This window comes from Mustela lutreola, chromosome 2 (assembly GCF_030435805.1).
Source record: "Mustela lutreola isolate mMusLut2 chromosome 2, mMusLut2.pri, whole genome shotgun sequence".
In the NCBI taxonomy this organism is placed as follows: domain Eukaryota; kingdom Metazoa; phylum Chordata; class Mammalia; order Carnivora; family Mustelidae; genus Mustela; species Mustela lutreola.
In genome coordinates, this window is record NC_081291.1 from 117,032,498 (window position 1) to 117,047,158 (window position 14,661).

Below are 14,661 nucleotides of genomic sequence, written 5' to 3' on the forward strand. Positions count from 1 at the left end.
TGATACAAACAATGTAAAAAATTAATAACACACAGCAGCAGCAATCAATAAAGATGTCATTTCAAAAACTTTCACCCTTAACAAAAAGTGTAAATATTTAGGAACAAATGTAAGAAAACACATGCAAGAACCATGTATATCATATAAAAGTTACTAAAACCTCACTCGAGAGAATCAAAGGCTTTTAAAAAGACAACCAGGTTCTTGAATGTTAAGACTCTACATTGTGAAATGTCAGTCTTCCCTGACTGAACTCATCTAAAATTCAATGTATGTATTTCATAAAAACACTGGACTTTTTTTTTTTTTGAGGAACCTGACAACGTGATTTCTAATTTGATGTGAAACAGTAAGAGCCTAAGAATAGACATAGAATTTTAAAGAAAAAAATGAGGGACGACTTTCAAATAATAAGCCTTATTGTAAAGCTGTATTAATTAAAATATGCGGTAATGGTATAAGGAAAGACATGACCAAAGGAAGAGAAGAGCTCCCACAGACAGATCTACATCTCTGGGAGTTTGGTAGGTAGCAGTAAGGAATTCTGAATCAGTGCGGTAAGGACACCAAAATATCACATGGACCATTGGTTATACACGGGGAAAAAAATACATAAATCCCTCTCTTGATCTGTTTACAAAAATAAATTCCAGATGGATTAAAGGCCTAAATGTAAAAAGCTCAACTATAAAACTCATATAAGAGGATATCTTTTATACCATCGGAGTGGAAAAGGAAATAAGACACATACAAAAATCTAAACTTTAAAGGAAAAGACTGGTAAGTTAAAATAGAAGTCACTAAAAACCAAGTTAAAAGACTTGCCACAACAGACTGGAAGAAGGCATCTCCAACACATAACATCAGCAAAGGATGAGAGATGCAGAAATTAGAAATTCTACAAATCAGTAAAGGCAAAAACTCAATAGAAAAAAGGACAAATGATACAAAACAGATAATTTAGAGAAAAGAAAACCAAAAGAGTCATTAAACATATGGAAAGATGGTCGATGTCATGAGTAATCAAAGATACCCACCACACTGGCAAAACTAAAGAAGTCTAAAAATGTTAGGTATCAGCAAGAATGTGGAAAAACAGCAAATAACAACCATGGGTGATGAGAACAGAAACAAACAGATCACTGTGGCAATAACAGTAGAATAAAGCTATTCTACTGTCTAAGAATTCCACCTCCAGATAATTACTTGGAGAAACCTCACAAACCTACATTATACAAAGATGTATATGTAGCATTGTTTATAAAGGTAAAAGATTAGAAAGAATACAAGTGTCTATCAATAGGGAAATAAACTGTGGCACATTCATTCAATTGATATTAAATGGCTATTAAAATGAAGGAATTCAATCTACATGTATAAAAGTGATAAATTAAAAAAATAATGAAGAAAGCAATTTTTCGGGGTGCCCGAGTGACTCAGTGGATTGAGCCTCTGCCTTTGGCCCAGGTCATGATCCCAGGATCCTGGGATCGAGCCCTGCGTCGGACTCTCTGCTCAGCAGGGAGCCTGCTTCCCCCTCTCTCTCTGCCTGCCTCTCTGCCTACTTGTGATCTCTGTCTGTCAAATAAATAAATAATCTTTTAAAAAAGAAAGCAATTTTTCAATGGGATATGTACTATATGATACCATTAATACAAATTCTAAAAGCATGTAAGACTGTATCATGCATTTTATAGGTGAATACATATACAGATAAAATAAAAAAACATGGAGGGGAAGGCTCCACTCCCCATCTTCAGGTTGGTGGTGACCTCAGTGGGGACAGGGGAACAGACAGATAAAAGGTACTTTATTTCTTAAACAAACAATGAAGATCTGAAGCCAGTACGGTAAAATGTGACCATGTATACAATTGGATTGGTAGGTACATAGATATTTGATATTCTGCACATTTCTATATATTTTAAATACTTCACCATGTAAAATGTGTCAAGTGTGTGAGCAATTTAGGAGGTGATACAGAGAACACGGGCTACTGGTTCAGAGCACTGACAATAACAGAAAGGAGGGATAACAGTAGCTGACAAACTTTAAGTGAGGAACAACAACCTCTTTCAGATTAGAGTGTGTCTGTGTGTGTATGTACACACACGTGCACATGCACAGTCATTTCCATTTGGAAACAGGAGAAAACAAGGGAAGGGGTTCAAGGCAATGAATGGGAGAAGGCTACTGACCGCCTGAGCCCAAGTCTTAAGCACCACAGGACTAGCTAACTAATCAGTGCCCACAAACAAGACCTTGGTTTTTCCTTTTAATATATTTTTATTTCATTCCTTCCTCCAGGCTTACTGTGCTGGTTAAAATATCTGAGAAACTTGATTAATAACAATGATGGACACACGCTCTTTCCGACTTGACTAGAATTAAGGGGCAGCACGATGGAGGGCATGTGCTATGGAGTCAGACCAGCCAGGTTCAATCCCACGGGCTATGTATTGGAACATGTGAGTATCCTTCTGCCCACGCGTAAACTGGTGACCGATGAGCATGAGCGCTCTGTTGTCTGCTCCACGTTACCACTCTTACCTGGATGGTTTCTTCCAGGCGGTAGCACTCAAGGACCTGCAGTGTCTCTATAACCTGGTTTGGGCTGAATTGACACAATAGCTCAATGAACTGCTCCGTCACACATGGAGATATCTGCACCAATTCCTGATGTACGTGAACACCCTCCCTGAAAACATAACCAGCAAGAGAGAAGCATTATTTCACCACATCTGTAATTAAGGCTACAGGTAATAAGTACAAAAGCCTTGAAACCAAGACTGCCTCCTGCTGAGGGAAATCATGAAGTCAAAGTCTCACTGTTACTTGGGTTGTTGGGGTGAACCGTGGCTTACATCAGAGACAATCTACATCACAACAGTACTCAGTTTATACTGACTACCTACGGAAATGGTATTCAGTGAAAGTGCCTCTAAAGGGACAACAAAATTGAGTAACTATATATATTAAACCAACTTCCAGCCTAAACAGGGGTCCCTACTGTACTTCCCTCATAGCACCAATCACACCACGGTGTAATTACTTCTTTAATTACCTTTCTCATGTAAAGACTATCAACTCTTGGAGGGCAGGCACCTGGTATCTTCTCATTAACAAATTCCTAATGCCTGCAATAGTGCCCTGTATGTTGTGAGGGCTAATTATTTAGGTATTGTTAAACCAAATGCAGAAAGTGGATGAATGGCAGGGTACACAGTATATATGCGTTCATTTGTCTTGTATGTCAGTGATTCGCAACACCCACCAAGCACTGGGGATACTGGGGCACCTGGCAGGCTCAGTTGATAGAGCATGCAACTCTGGATCTCAGGGTTGTGAGTTCAAGCCCCCCACCCTGGACATATGGCTTACTTTAAAAAAAAAAAAAAAAAAAGCTAGGGTGTTAGTTTTAATCATGATGGACACTCAACTACCAGTGGTCAAAAGGAACTATTTAGAAAATCAACTACTGTTCATTACAGAACAAGAATCATCTCTGGAGCTTCAAGAAATCAGTTACTTTTGGGAGCCCTGTCTTCTCTTCAACACTCCTCAACCAAAGCTCCTTATATAATGATATCAGGAAAGGGTTACTAAGATACAGAAATGCTTGGGAAACTAGCCTTCTGAAGAAATGGTAAGGCAGATGGTTTAAACCAACATCTCCCAGCTTTTCTCAGGTCATGGCACACAGAGGAGGACAGTGCTCATATGGCCCATCAGAGTAAAGACGACTGATCACAGGGGACTATGGGTTCCCCAAAAGCCACCCCAAGAGCTGAGGGGATGGGTCTTGGGGCACACCTGTAACCCACGCACAGCACACCAACAGTCACAGTGGGGAGCTCTGGACTCCACTGAGATTAACCTGAGGTTATAAATACTCTACAAATGATGGCAAATAGCCCTCCTATTTTTAGTAGTAAGAGACTTCAGTTACAAAAAGAGAAATTATATTTAGACAAAGGAAATCCTTCCTAAATTAAGAGTCTTGTGACACTCTGTCTAGACCTGAGTGCTAAACTCATTAATTACATTCTGCTGCTTGGGGCTGTCAGTACTTGCTGATGGGCTAATTCAGTGTGTCCTCAAATTGGCTATAAATCTCTCAGATCAAGTTTCCTTTCTTTTTTCTTCTCTTTTCTTTCTTTTGTATTTCACAACTGCCTTTAGTGCAGAATTTCATAACTGGTTATTTCCTATGTAGACCATCACCTTAATTCTTCCCAAAAATTATCTTCTGGGAAGGCAGAATTTGAAAATTATCTGTTTAAGTGTCCCTGTCCCAACTATACTATAAACTCTGAGAGCAAAGGCTGTGTGGCTGGCATTCGATGTTTCCCAGCTCTCACATAGTCTTGGCACATACTAAATAACTACTTAGTAAATGTACACTGAATTACACTGAATTGATTGGCAATAATGCACTGGATTGCCTTCAGAAAAAGGGAACCAAATACAAGATAGAAGGGAGAGAATTACAAGGACTAGGCTCTGAATTTAGATTGAGCTACGAATGAATCTTGTCAGAAAGTTCTACCTGGACAAAATAGAAAATGCATATGATAACACAGGGAAATGATGGTTCTTTATGCAGGATTAAGATTTTGTCTCAACAGAATGCTCAGGAAAAGAAAAAGGGAATGCTAATCAATGATCCTTGACATTAAGGTAAGCCAGTGTTCTTTTCAGATGTTCATACCACACTGTAGGTAGTGCTAATACTTTATCTACATCAGACTTGTTAATATGTCTTATAAATGCAAAATTATGGAGCAAATTAAGACTAGACATTAGCATCTGCCAATGAATCTGGTAGTTGATTCTTTCCAGAGCATTTACTGACAAAACTCTTTATAAGTACTGAAGGTGTGACTATGCATCAAACCAAGCAAATCTCTCAGACTGTGATGCATTCATTTGGGAGGGAAATAATAAGTCTGCTGGAAGATGACCAGGCAACATCAATATAATCAAAACTTTAATAAATAAGCTAACATTAATGAATTTATATCCATTTCTGACTATTGCTTATCATTCTGGTACACACAAACCATTTGTTACATCCATTTCTCAAAGCTACTTCTGTTACTCTTCTATTAGCCACCTGCTTTGCCACTGCTAACTTTATCAAAATTATGTATTTTAGACATAAACCTCATCTACTTTTTAAGTATTTTAATATTAACCTTAATATTTTAATAATAGCCCTGACTTACAGATATGAACATTTAAGTATATATAAAAGGTAGAATTTTACAAGGCACACACAAGACTTTTCTCTTGTCCGCTCTAAAAGAAAGCATACACATGCCTTGTCAAACACACACACACACACACACACACACACCAACCATGCACCAAAATTCACGTTTGGGAAAACATTCATCCTTACTTGGGTTGTGAAAATAATTCAAAATTATGATCTTGTAGTACATTTCGCTATTTCGGGGGAAGGATAAACTATGTTTCAGTTTTAAATAAATTACATCATTAAAATGACTCAAATTCAAATTTTCTTTAAAAAATTTGACAAAGAAAATAAATGTTGCATGGGGACGAGGAAAGTCTAGTCCAGTCTCTCTCCTTCACTCTAAATATTGCACAAAAATAGGCCAGTCTAGACTACTCGAGATTTCTGAGGAAGAGAATTTCACAGTCTCCCTATAACTTGTTTTGACAATTTAGGGCTACCTCAGCTTAGACTAAATCCTGCCTGCTTGAATTCCCTGCTCATCCCCATAAATCCGGGTGGTAGCATATTGATGACTACGTGGTACCTTTTAGACTGAGAACTCAAATACATCACTCAAAACACAAAAGAGTAAAAGCAATTATTCTCCCTGAGGTCTTCGTTCTCATCAAGTTGTTTTACAAGGTTGTTAGGCTGAACTTCCAGCTTTTCATATACATTCCAAGTTAAAAATGCCACAGTGGAGGGGCATCTGGGTGGTTCAGCTGGTTAAGCATCCAACTCTTGATTTCGGCTCAGGTAACGATATCAGGGTTGTGGGAATGAGCCCTGCGTTGGGCTCTAAGCTGAGCGTGAACACTGCCTAGGATTCTCTCCCTCTCCTTTTGAGCCTAACCCCCAACTCTGATAAAAAAAAAAAAAAAGCCCACAATGTAATCCCATGTCATTCGAACAAAACAATGAATGTGCCCATCTGCCTGGTAAACACTGTTAAGTGGGATCATTAAAGATAGCAAAGACAGTACCTACAAAATATATATGGAATTGTACCAACAGTAAGTCCCGCAAACTGGATAGGAGAGGCTTAGATGGAAACCTGTCCTGTGGCAAGAAAGAATGTAGTAGCTCGTATCTCCAGGATGGCCCTCTACCTCGTGCAGAGCAGCCAGTAGTCCTCACACAGAACAGCCACACTCCCTTATCAGCTCATAGGAGGCACAGAGCAAAGCAGGCAAGCGCACCATTGTATCTAATGGCAAATATTCTGCCATATCCAATCGACCTAAGAGCAAATGTAAGCTAGATCTGCAGGGGACTTGTTCACTTTTCATTTCCCAGTCTGACTGCTACTCAAGTGTCAAAATGTCCTCCCCCAATCTTAATAGAATTCTTTTTATCTCTGATACTCACAAAAAAGAAGGCACTGTTTTGAATGTTCTCCTGCATTAGCAGGAAAAATGGCTTTTATAAGCTAACAGAAATAAGAGCCTAATGATTTTCCTAGAAAATTAATTTCCCTCCATAACCTTATCATGTATAAAGAGTGCCTGGATCATTCCAATGCTGTACAGACTTTGATTAAAAACTCAGAGGGTAAGCTCAAACAATTCTTCCAAAATACCACTATTCATGGTGAGAGTAAGAACCAAATGCTGAGATTATCTGCAATGTGTATTTTCTTGCCTTGCCGAGCTCTCCTTCATACTAAAATCCACCAGTAATCCCACTAGCAAGAATTGTTTCAATGCGGCCTAAATCAAAGAAAGCCTGGAAAGGGGCAGGCCCTGTCACCTCAGCATAATACCCAACCTGGGGCATTTCCAGGTCTGGATGAGACTCGAGATGCCATTCTCTCCCCAAAGTGACAGACACAACTGGAGACAAAAGAGATGCAGTTCTGTGACCCTGCCACAGGGACATTCTTTATATGGTTTTCAGAAACTGTTTTTGAACTGATCCTGGGTCGGCCTACTATAAATCTAATGTGATATCCACATATAATGTTGAACATAGAGAGAACAAAGGCATTTCATTTCTGATCTGGCATGGAAAGAGCTTGGAAGTTAACACTTCCATCCTCACAGGAAAAGTGCTGAATAAACCGAAAATCAACACCTCTTCTTCAATCTGCCTGAGAGCTGAGGTCCTAGGGCAAATTGCCACCCCTGAATTAGAGAGCAACAGGCAGGTGGCTATAAATAACCAGTGCCCACTGGAGTAGAGGCCAGGAGCAGAGACCACTGCTGCTGGAGCCAGTACTACAGTAGGAAAACCTCAACTAGAAATGACAAAATGCCAGAGATTCACTGTGGACAAATTTAAGGTTTAAATTCTAGGGAGCCAAGTCTTCAGGGATTGTGAGGGAGTTCCCACATTGTCTTGAATTTTATCTGAGGAGCCACCAGGTTCTCACAGTGAAGACTAGAGAAAAATCCAGTCAGGCTTCCAGTGGAGAAGAAAAGTAGCCATTTAAAAATAGATCCAGAGCATTTTGTTCTTAACAAGGCCTACTGTTGTGGACTTAGGCCCCCTACAAATTCACAGGTTGAAGTCCTAACTCCCAGTACCTCACAATGTGACTTTATTTGGAAACAGCCACTTTGTCAATATTATTAGTTATATTAGAATGAGGTAATGCTGGAGGAGGGCTAACTCATAATCCAGTATGACTTGTGTTCTTAAAAGAAGGGGAAATTTTGACACAGACATACGTATAAGGAGAATGCATGTGAAAATGAAGGCTAAAATCAGGGTGACGGCTTCTGCAAGCTCAGGAATGACAAAGATTGCCAGCAAATCACCAGAAGCTAGAAGAGAAACATGGAACAGGCTCCTTCTCACAGCCCTCAGAAGGACACAACCCTGCCACCACTTGTTCCTGGATTTCTAGCCTCCAAAATGGAGACAATAAATTTCTGTTGTTTAAGTCGCACAGTTGTGTGCTTTGTTAAGGCAGCCCTAGCAAGCGAATACAACTGCCCTAAAGGAGAATTAGCTCACTCGAGCCTAAACAAGCTGAGGGAAGAGAAATAACCCAAGTCCAGCCCTTTCTAGCCTTTCTGTCTCACTTAAAGGGCAGAGGGGCTACTGAGAAGTACTTGGGAGGGTCACTACCCAGAGACACAACTCACCAAAAGAGTGTAAACGAATCACACAGGACTATGGAATACCTCCCCTTCACCATACCTCACTACCACATCAACAGGGCATGCCTATATAATAGGGAAATACAACTGAAAGAACACACAGCTTGGACTTTAGGAAAAGTCTCTAGGGAAAGCCAAAGACAACCAGGGAAACAAAAACGAGGACACCCACGGAATTTTCACCCTCAGACAACTACGGCTATAGTAAGCAGTAAGCGTAGCCTCATTCCGAGCCAGATAACATTAAAAAGTCATACCAAAGGCCTAGTTGTGTCAGTTCCTTTCATGCAGTACCTCATTTCGAGCTTTCAAGAAAAATTTAAAAGAACATCCTAAGAAACAAAGAAAGGATACAGTCTGAAGAGATTCAGCAAACATCAAACCAAACCAAACTGGATTTATCAGACAGGATTTAAAACAACTATGATTAATATGCCGAGGGCTGTAAAGGAAAAAGCAACATGTAATAACAGATGGGTAAAGTAAGTAGAGAAATGGAAACTCTAAGAAAGAATCAAAAGAAAATGTTAGAAATGAAAAACACTGAATAAAATGAATTCCTATGATGGCTTCACCAACAGCCTAGACACAGCTGAGCAAGGTATGTCAGTAACACATCGAAGAAATTTCCAAGCTGAAATACAAAGGAAAAAACAAAACAAAACAAAACTGTGGCCAGTGGGGCTCAGAATAGAATATCCAAGAACTGGCGGACAAGTATAAAAGTAACACCTAAGAAAAAGAGAATATGGGACAGAAGAAATATTTGCAACAATAATGACTGAGAATTTCCCCCCAAATTAATAACAGATACCAAACTACCCTTCATGAAGCTCAGAGAATACCAACTAGGACAAATGGCAAAAATATATAACTGGGCATATCATATTCAACCTGCAGAAAATCAAAGACAAAGAGAAAATCTTAAAAGAAGTCAGAGGGAAGGAAAACACCTTACCTGTAGAGGACCAAGGATAAAATTATACCAGACTTCTCTCATAAACCATGCAAGCAAGAAGAGAGGAAATGGAAGTATTTAAAGTGTTGAAAGAAAAAAACCCATCAACCTAGAATTCTGTATCCAGCAGAATTCGCTCTCAAAAGTGAAAGAGAAAATATTTTCTGAGACAGACAAAAACTGTGAGAATATGTCATCAGTAGACCTGCCTTTCAAGAAATGTTAGAAGTTTCTCAAACGGAAGAAAAATGAGATAGGTCATGAATTTGGATCTACGTAAAGAAAGAGCATTAGGGAAGGAATAAATGAAGACAAAATGAAATGTTTTATTTTTCTTATTCTTAACTGACCTAACAGAAAACAGTCTGCCCAAAATAGTTATATTAACAATGTAGTCAGTGATTATAACTTAAGGATAAGTGAAATGAATGACAGCAGTGTTAAAAGGGACAAGAGGAAGGAATTAGGAATCCTCTGACATAAGGCACTGATCCTATGTCTGGGAACTATGGTGTTGATATTGGACATGGATTACTTATATATGTATATTGCAAACTAAAAGAAAACAACTAAAATAAAAATACATAACTGATATACTAAGAGAAGAGAAAAAGGTGGAATCATATAAAATGCTCAATTAAAACCATGGTAGAATACCAAGACCAAAAAAAAAAAAAAAAAAAAAAAGCAAGGGGAATAAAAGCAATGAATAAAAAATAGTAACATAAATAGAAAAGAAAGGGTAGGATTATAAAAGCCACACAAAGCCTTAAAATTTGTTTTTGACTGACTTATTTCACTCAGCATAATTTTCACTCTAGTTCCATCTATATCATTGCAAATGGCAATTATTTCATTCTTTTTGATGGTTGAGTAATATTCCATAGTATATCTATACACCACATCTTTAGCCATTCATCAGCCAATGGACATTTGGGCTCTTTCCATAATTTGGCTATTGTTGATAATGCTGCTATAAATATCAGGGGATGCATGTGCCCCACTGAATCACTATTTTTGTATCCTCTGTGTAAATACCTGGTAATGCAATTGCTCAATAGGGGAGTTCTGTTTTTAACTTTTGGATGCACCTCCATACTGTTTTTCAGAATGGCTGTACCAGTTTGCATTCTTACCAACAGTGTAAGAGGGTTCCACATTCTCTCCATCCTTGTCAACATCTGTTGTTTCCTGAGTTAATTTTTAGCCATTCTGATAGGTGTGAAATGATATCTCATTCTGTATTTGATTTGTATTTCCCTGATGATGAGTGATCTTGAGGATTTTTCCGTGTGTTTGTTGGCCATTTGTAGGTCTTTTTTGCAGAAATGTCTGTTCATGTCTTCTGACCATTTTTAACTGGATTATTTTGGGGGTGTTGAGTTTGAGAAGTTCTTTATAGATTTTATCCAATATGTCATTTGCAAATAACTTCTCCCATTCCACAGGCTGCCTTTTAGTTTTGTTGGTTGTTTCCTCTGCTGTGCACAAGTTTTTTATCTTGATGAAGTCCCAGTAGTTCATTTTTGCTTTTGTTTTCCCTTTCCTCCAGAGATGTATCAAGTAAGAGGTTGCTACAGCAAGGTCAAAGAAATTGCTGCCTGTGCTCTCCTCTAGGATTTTTATTTCCTATTTCACATTTTGGTTGCCTATCTTAGGTCTTTCATCCATTTTAAATTTATTTTTTGTGTATGGTATAAGAAAGTGGTCTAGTTTCATTCTCCTGCAAGTAGCTGTCCAATTTTCCCAACATCATTTGTTGAAGAGAATGTCTTTTTTCTATTAGATATTCTTTCTTGCTTTGTCGAAGATAAGCTATTGTGGGTCCACTTCTGGCTTCTCTATTCTGTTCCATTGATGTAGGTATCTGTTTTTGTGCCAGTAACATACTTTTTTTTTTTTTTAAGATTTTATTTATTTATTTGACAGAAATCACGAGTAGGCAGAGAGGCAGGCACAGAGAGAGGGGGAGGCAGGCTCCCCACTGAGCAGAGAGCCCAACACGGGGCTCGATCCCAGGACCCTGGGATCACAACCTGAGCAGAAGGCAGAGGCTTTAGCCCACTGAGCCACCCCGGTGCCCCAACATACTGTTTTAATAACTACAACTTTGTAATATAACTTGAAGTCTGGAATAGTGACAGCTCCAGCTTTGCTTTTCTTTTTCAAAATTCCTTTGGCTATTTAGGGTCTTTCCTGGTTCTGGACACATTTCAGAATTACCTGGTTCTCTATGAAAAATGATGGTGTTATTTTGACAGGGATTTCATTCAATGTATAGACTGCTTTGGGTAGTATAGCCATTTTAATATTTGTTCTTCCAATGCATGAGCATGGAATGTTTTTCCACTTCTTTGTGTCTTCCTCAATTTCTTTCATAAGTGTTCTACAGTTTTCAGAGTACAGATCTTTTATTTCTTTGGTTAGATTTACTCCTAGATATCTTATGGGTTTTGGTACAACTGTAAATGGGATTGATTCCTTGATTTTTCCTTCTGCTGCTGCATTATTGGTATACAGAGGACAAGAGATTTCTGTTGATTTTATATCCTGCAACTTTGTTGAATTCATGTATCAGTTCTAGCAAATCTTTTGGTGGAGTCTTTCAGGCTTTCTACATAGAATATCATGTCCTCTTCTGAGAAGAGTGAAAGTTTGACTTCTTCCTTGTTGATCGGCATGCCTTTTATTTCTTTTTGTTGTCTGATTATGGAGGCTAGGACTTCAGTATTATGTTGAACATCAGTGGAAAGAGCTGACATCCCTGCCGTGTTCCTGACCATACAGGAAAAGCTCTCTATTTTTTCCCACTGAGGATGATATTAGCTGTGGGTCTTTCATATATGGCCTTTACTCCCCCATCTTCTTTTTAAAATAGCTTTTTTACTATGTAAATGCTAATATGGGTAATTTAATATTAACTACTTTTTTCTTTCACACTATTTCCTTAAAAAATATTTTCCAAAACTGAATCACTGGATCAAAGCATATGTGTAACTTGAGAGCTCTCAATAACATATACAAACTAAATATATATATATATATATATATATATATCTGTATATGTGTATACACACACACACAAAATACATATATTAAACTGCTCTTGAGATAACAAAGTGGTCTAATGGAGAAACGCACAGGCAAAGAGAGAAATGACAACATGTAGTGCCTCCTCTGAGCAAACAGGCCAGTACTGCCAAGGAATACAGGGGCAAAGAGAAATGGGAACAAGGAAGAAAATGAAGCTGGACAGATATGCCTGAATCACATCAAAGAGGGCCATGAGGAGTTTGTATTTTGTCTCGGATAAGGGAAGGGAAAGAACTTTGAGAAGGAGAACTTTGCCTCTTTAAAAATGGAAGGAGAATCAAGAAGGTGGTTAGGAGGCCAGCAGGAGGGATCAGGAGAGAGATACTGTGCGGCTAAACTAGGGCAGTGGGGGAGAGAACAGAGAAGCCCATACAGACAGGAGGCCCCCAAGAGGCTGACATCATGACTGGTTCTGTGTGGTGTGGCTGAGAAGGTGGAGTGGAGCGGGTAAAGCAAAGTGAAGAATCCATCATCACTTTCAGAATTTTATTTAAAACACTTGAAGGAAATTGCCTGCTAACTTATCTATTTCCTCCATTAGAGTGTAAATTCCCTTAAGGCAGGGCCCCATCTTATTCACTATTTCATCTTCCATGCCTGTCAGAGTGCTTAGCATGCTGTAGTTACTCAGTAAATTGTTAAATGAAATAAATGGGCAGATAATGCCATTTGCTAGGAGAGATAATAATAAAAGCAGCAGGTTTGGATTGAGAAGAAGTAAGTACAATTTTGAGCCATTTCAACTTCTAGCGTAGTACTTAGCAGACAGCAATTTCATTATAAAGAAGTCTTGAATAAAGGAATAAAAAATAAACACATGTACACTATTTTCTTTCTTGCTTCCTCACTATAATCCATCCATCCACCTGCAAGGCCTGGAGATTAGGAAATGATATGTTATGATTTAAAAGACTGAACCTGAGCTGCTGGCAAAGTACTAACCAAAGACACTGAAGGGTTCAGAACAAGTCTCCTCAAAATGGGTTTCTATGGCATATGGACTATTTTGAGCTAAAGGCAATCAAGGCCCTGTAAGCTAAAGAGAAATTCTGCCCCTCCATTAGCTACCTAAAAGAATCTAAATTGAGAGCCTTTCTCAGAGTAAGAGTTATTATCAGAGATAAATTTTATCTGAGTGACCCATCTGTATGGCAGGGCAAACACCTAAATACTAAACATTTGCTCTTCTTCTTGCCCTGTGAATTGCCCCCCTCCCCTCAGAAGCCCCAGGTCCTTATATCCCATTCCTTAGCCCATGCCGGCAATATACACTTCATTTTACCTTTCTGTCTTTGATACTCTCATGTATATGTAGTTTTCAGACATATGAAATTAAATTTTTCTCCTGTTAATCTGATTCATGTCAATTTGATTCTTAGTCCAACCAGAAGAACCTCTGAAGTGCAGAACAAAATTTGTCCTAACAGTATGATATCTGGTGGTAAACCTGGACAAGCTGATAAGAAGTCACTCAAGTAGAAATGAATTTTCCTATGTCAAAGTTCATGAACATAATATTCTAATTTATCCTAACACTATGGTATCTGGTGCTAAGCGTGGATGAGCTGATAGGAAGTCGTTTGAGTAGAAATGAATTTTCCTTTGTCAAAGTTCATGAACATAATATTCTAATTTTTTTTTAAAGATATTTATTTATTTATTTGTCAAAGAGAGAGAGAGAGCACAGGCAGAGTGGCAGGCAGAGTCAGAGGGAGAGGCAGGCTCCCTGCGGGGCAAGGAGCCCGATGCGGGACTCGATCCCAGGACGCTGGGATCATGACCTGAGCCGAAGGCAGCCGCTTAACCAACTGAGCCACCCAGGCGTCCCAATATTCTAATTTTTTTAAAGATTTATTTATTTTAGAGAGAGTGTGTGCTTGTCCGCATGCTGTGGGGGTGGGGGGTGCAGAAGTTGTGGGGTGGGGTGGGCAAGAACCTCAAGCAGATTCACTGCTGAGCAGGGGTTCCCCATGCAGTGGCTCCATCTCATATGAGCTGAAATCAAGAATTGGATGCTTAATCTGCTGAGCCATCCAGGTGCCCCTATAACGTTCTAATTTTTTATTTTAATTTTGAAATATGTTATTTCAACAATGAATGTTAATATGTTAAAATATCCTTTCAAAATTACCCACAGAAACACAGGTTCAACTTAAATCCAAGATATAACCATTTCCATAATCTATGTTACTAATTTTCTTAGTTATGCTCGATTTTTACTTTATTTTGATTAAAGATTAGAAATACAATGTGACTTCTAT

The 14,661-nt window shown here is 38.6% G+C and overlaps 1 protein-coding gene across 2 annotated transcripts in view; it reads right to left on the minus strand.

Annotated features, from left to right (window-relative positions):
• Nucleotides 1-14,661, minus strand: part of VPS8 (VPS8 subunit of CORVET complex) — a 247,367-nt gene that overhangs the window by 79,915 nt on the left and 152,791 nt on the right. For both annotated transcript variants that reach the window (XM_059163253.1, XM_059163252.1), the window contains exon 36: nt 2,551-2,698. In XM_059163253.1, coding sequence (XP_059019236.1) covers nt 2,551-2,698 — 148 coding nt within the window. The remainder of the gene's footprint in view (nt 1-2,550; nt 2,699-14,661) is intronic.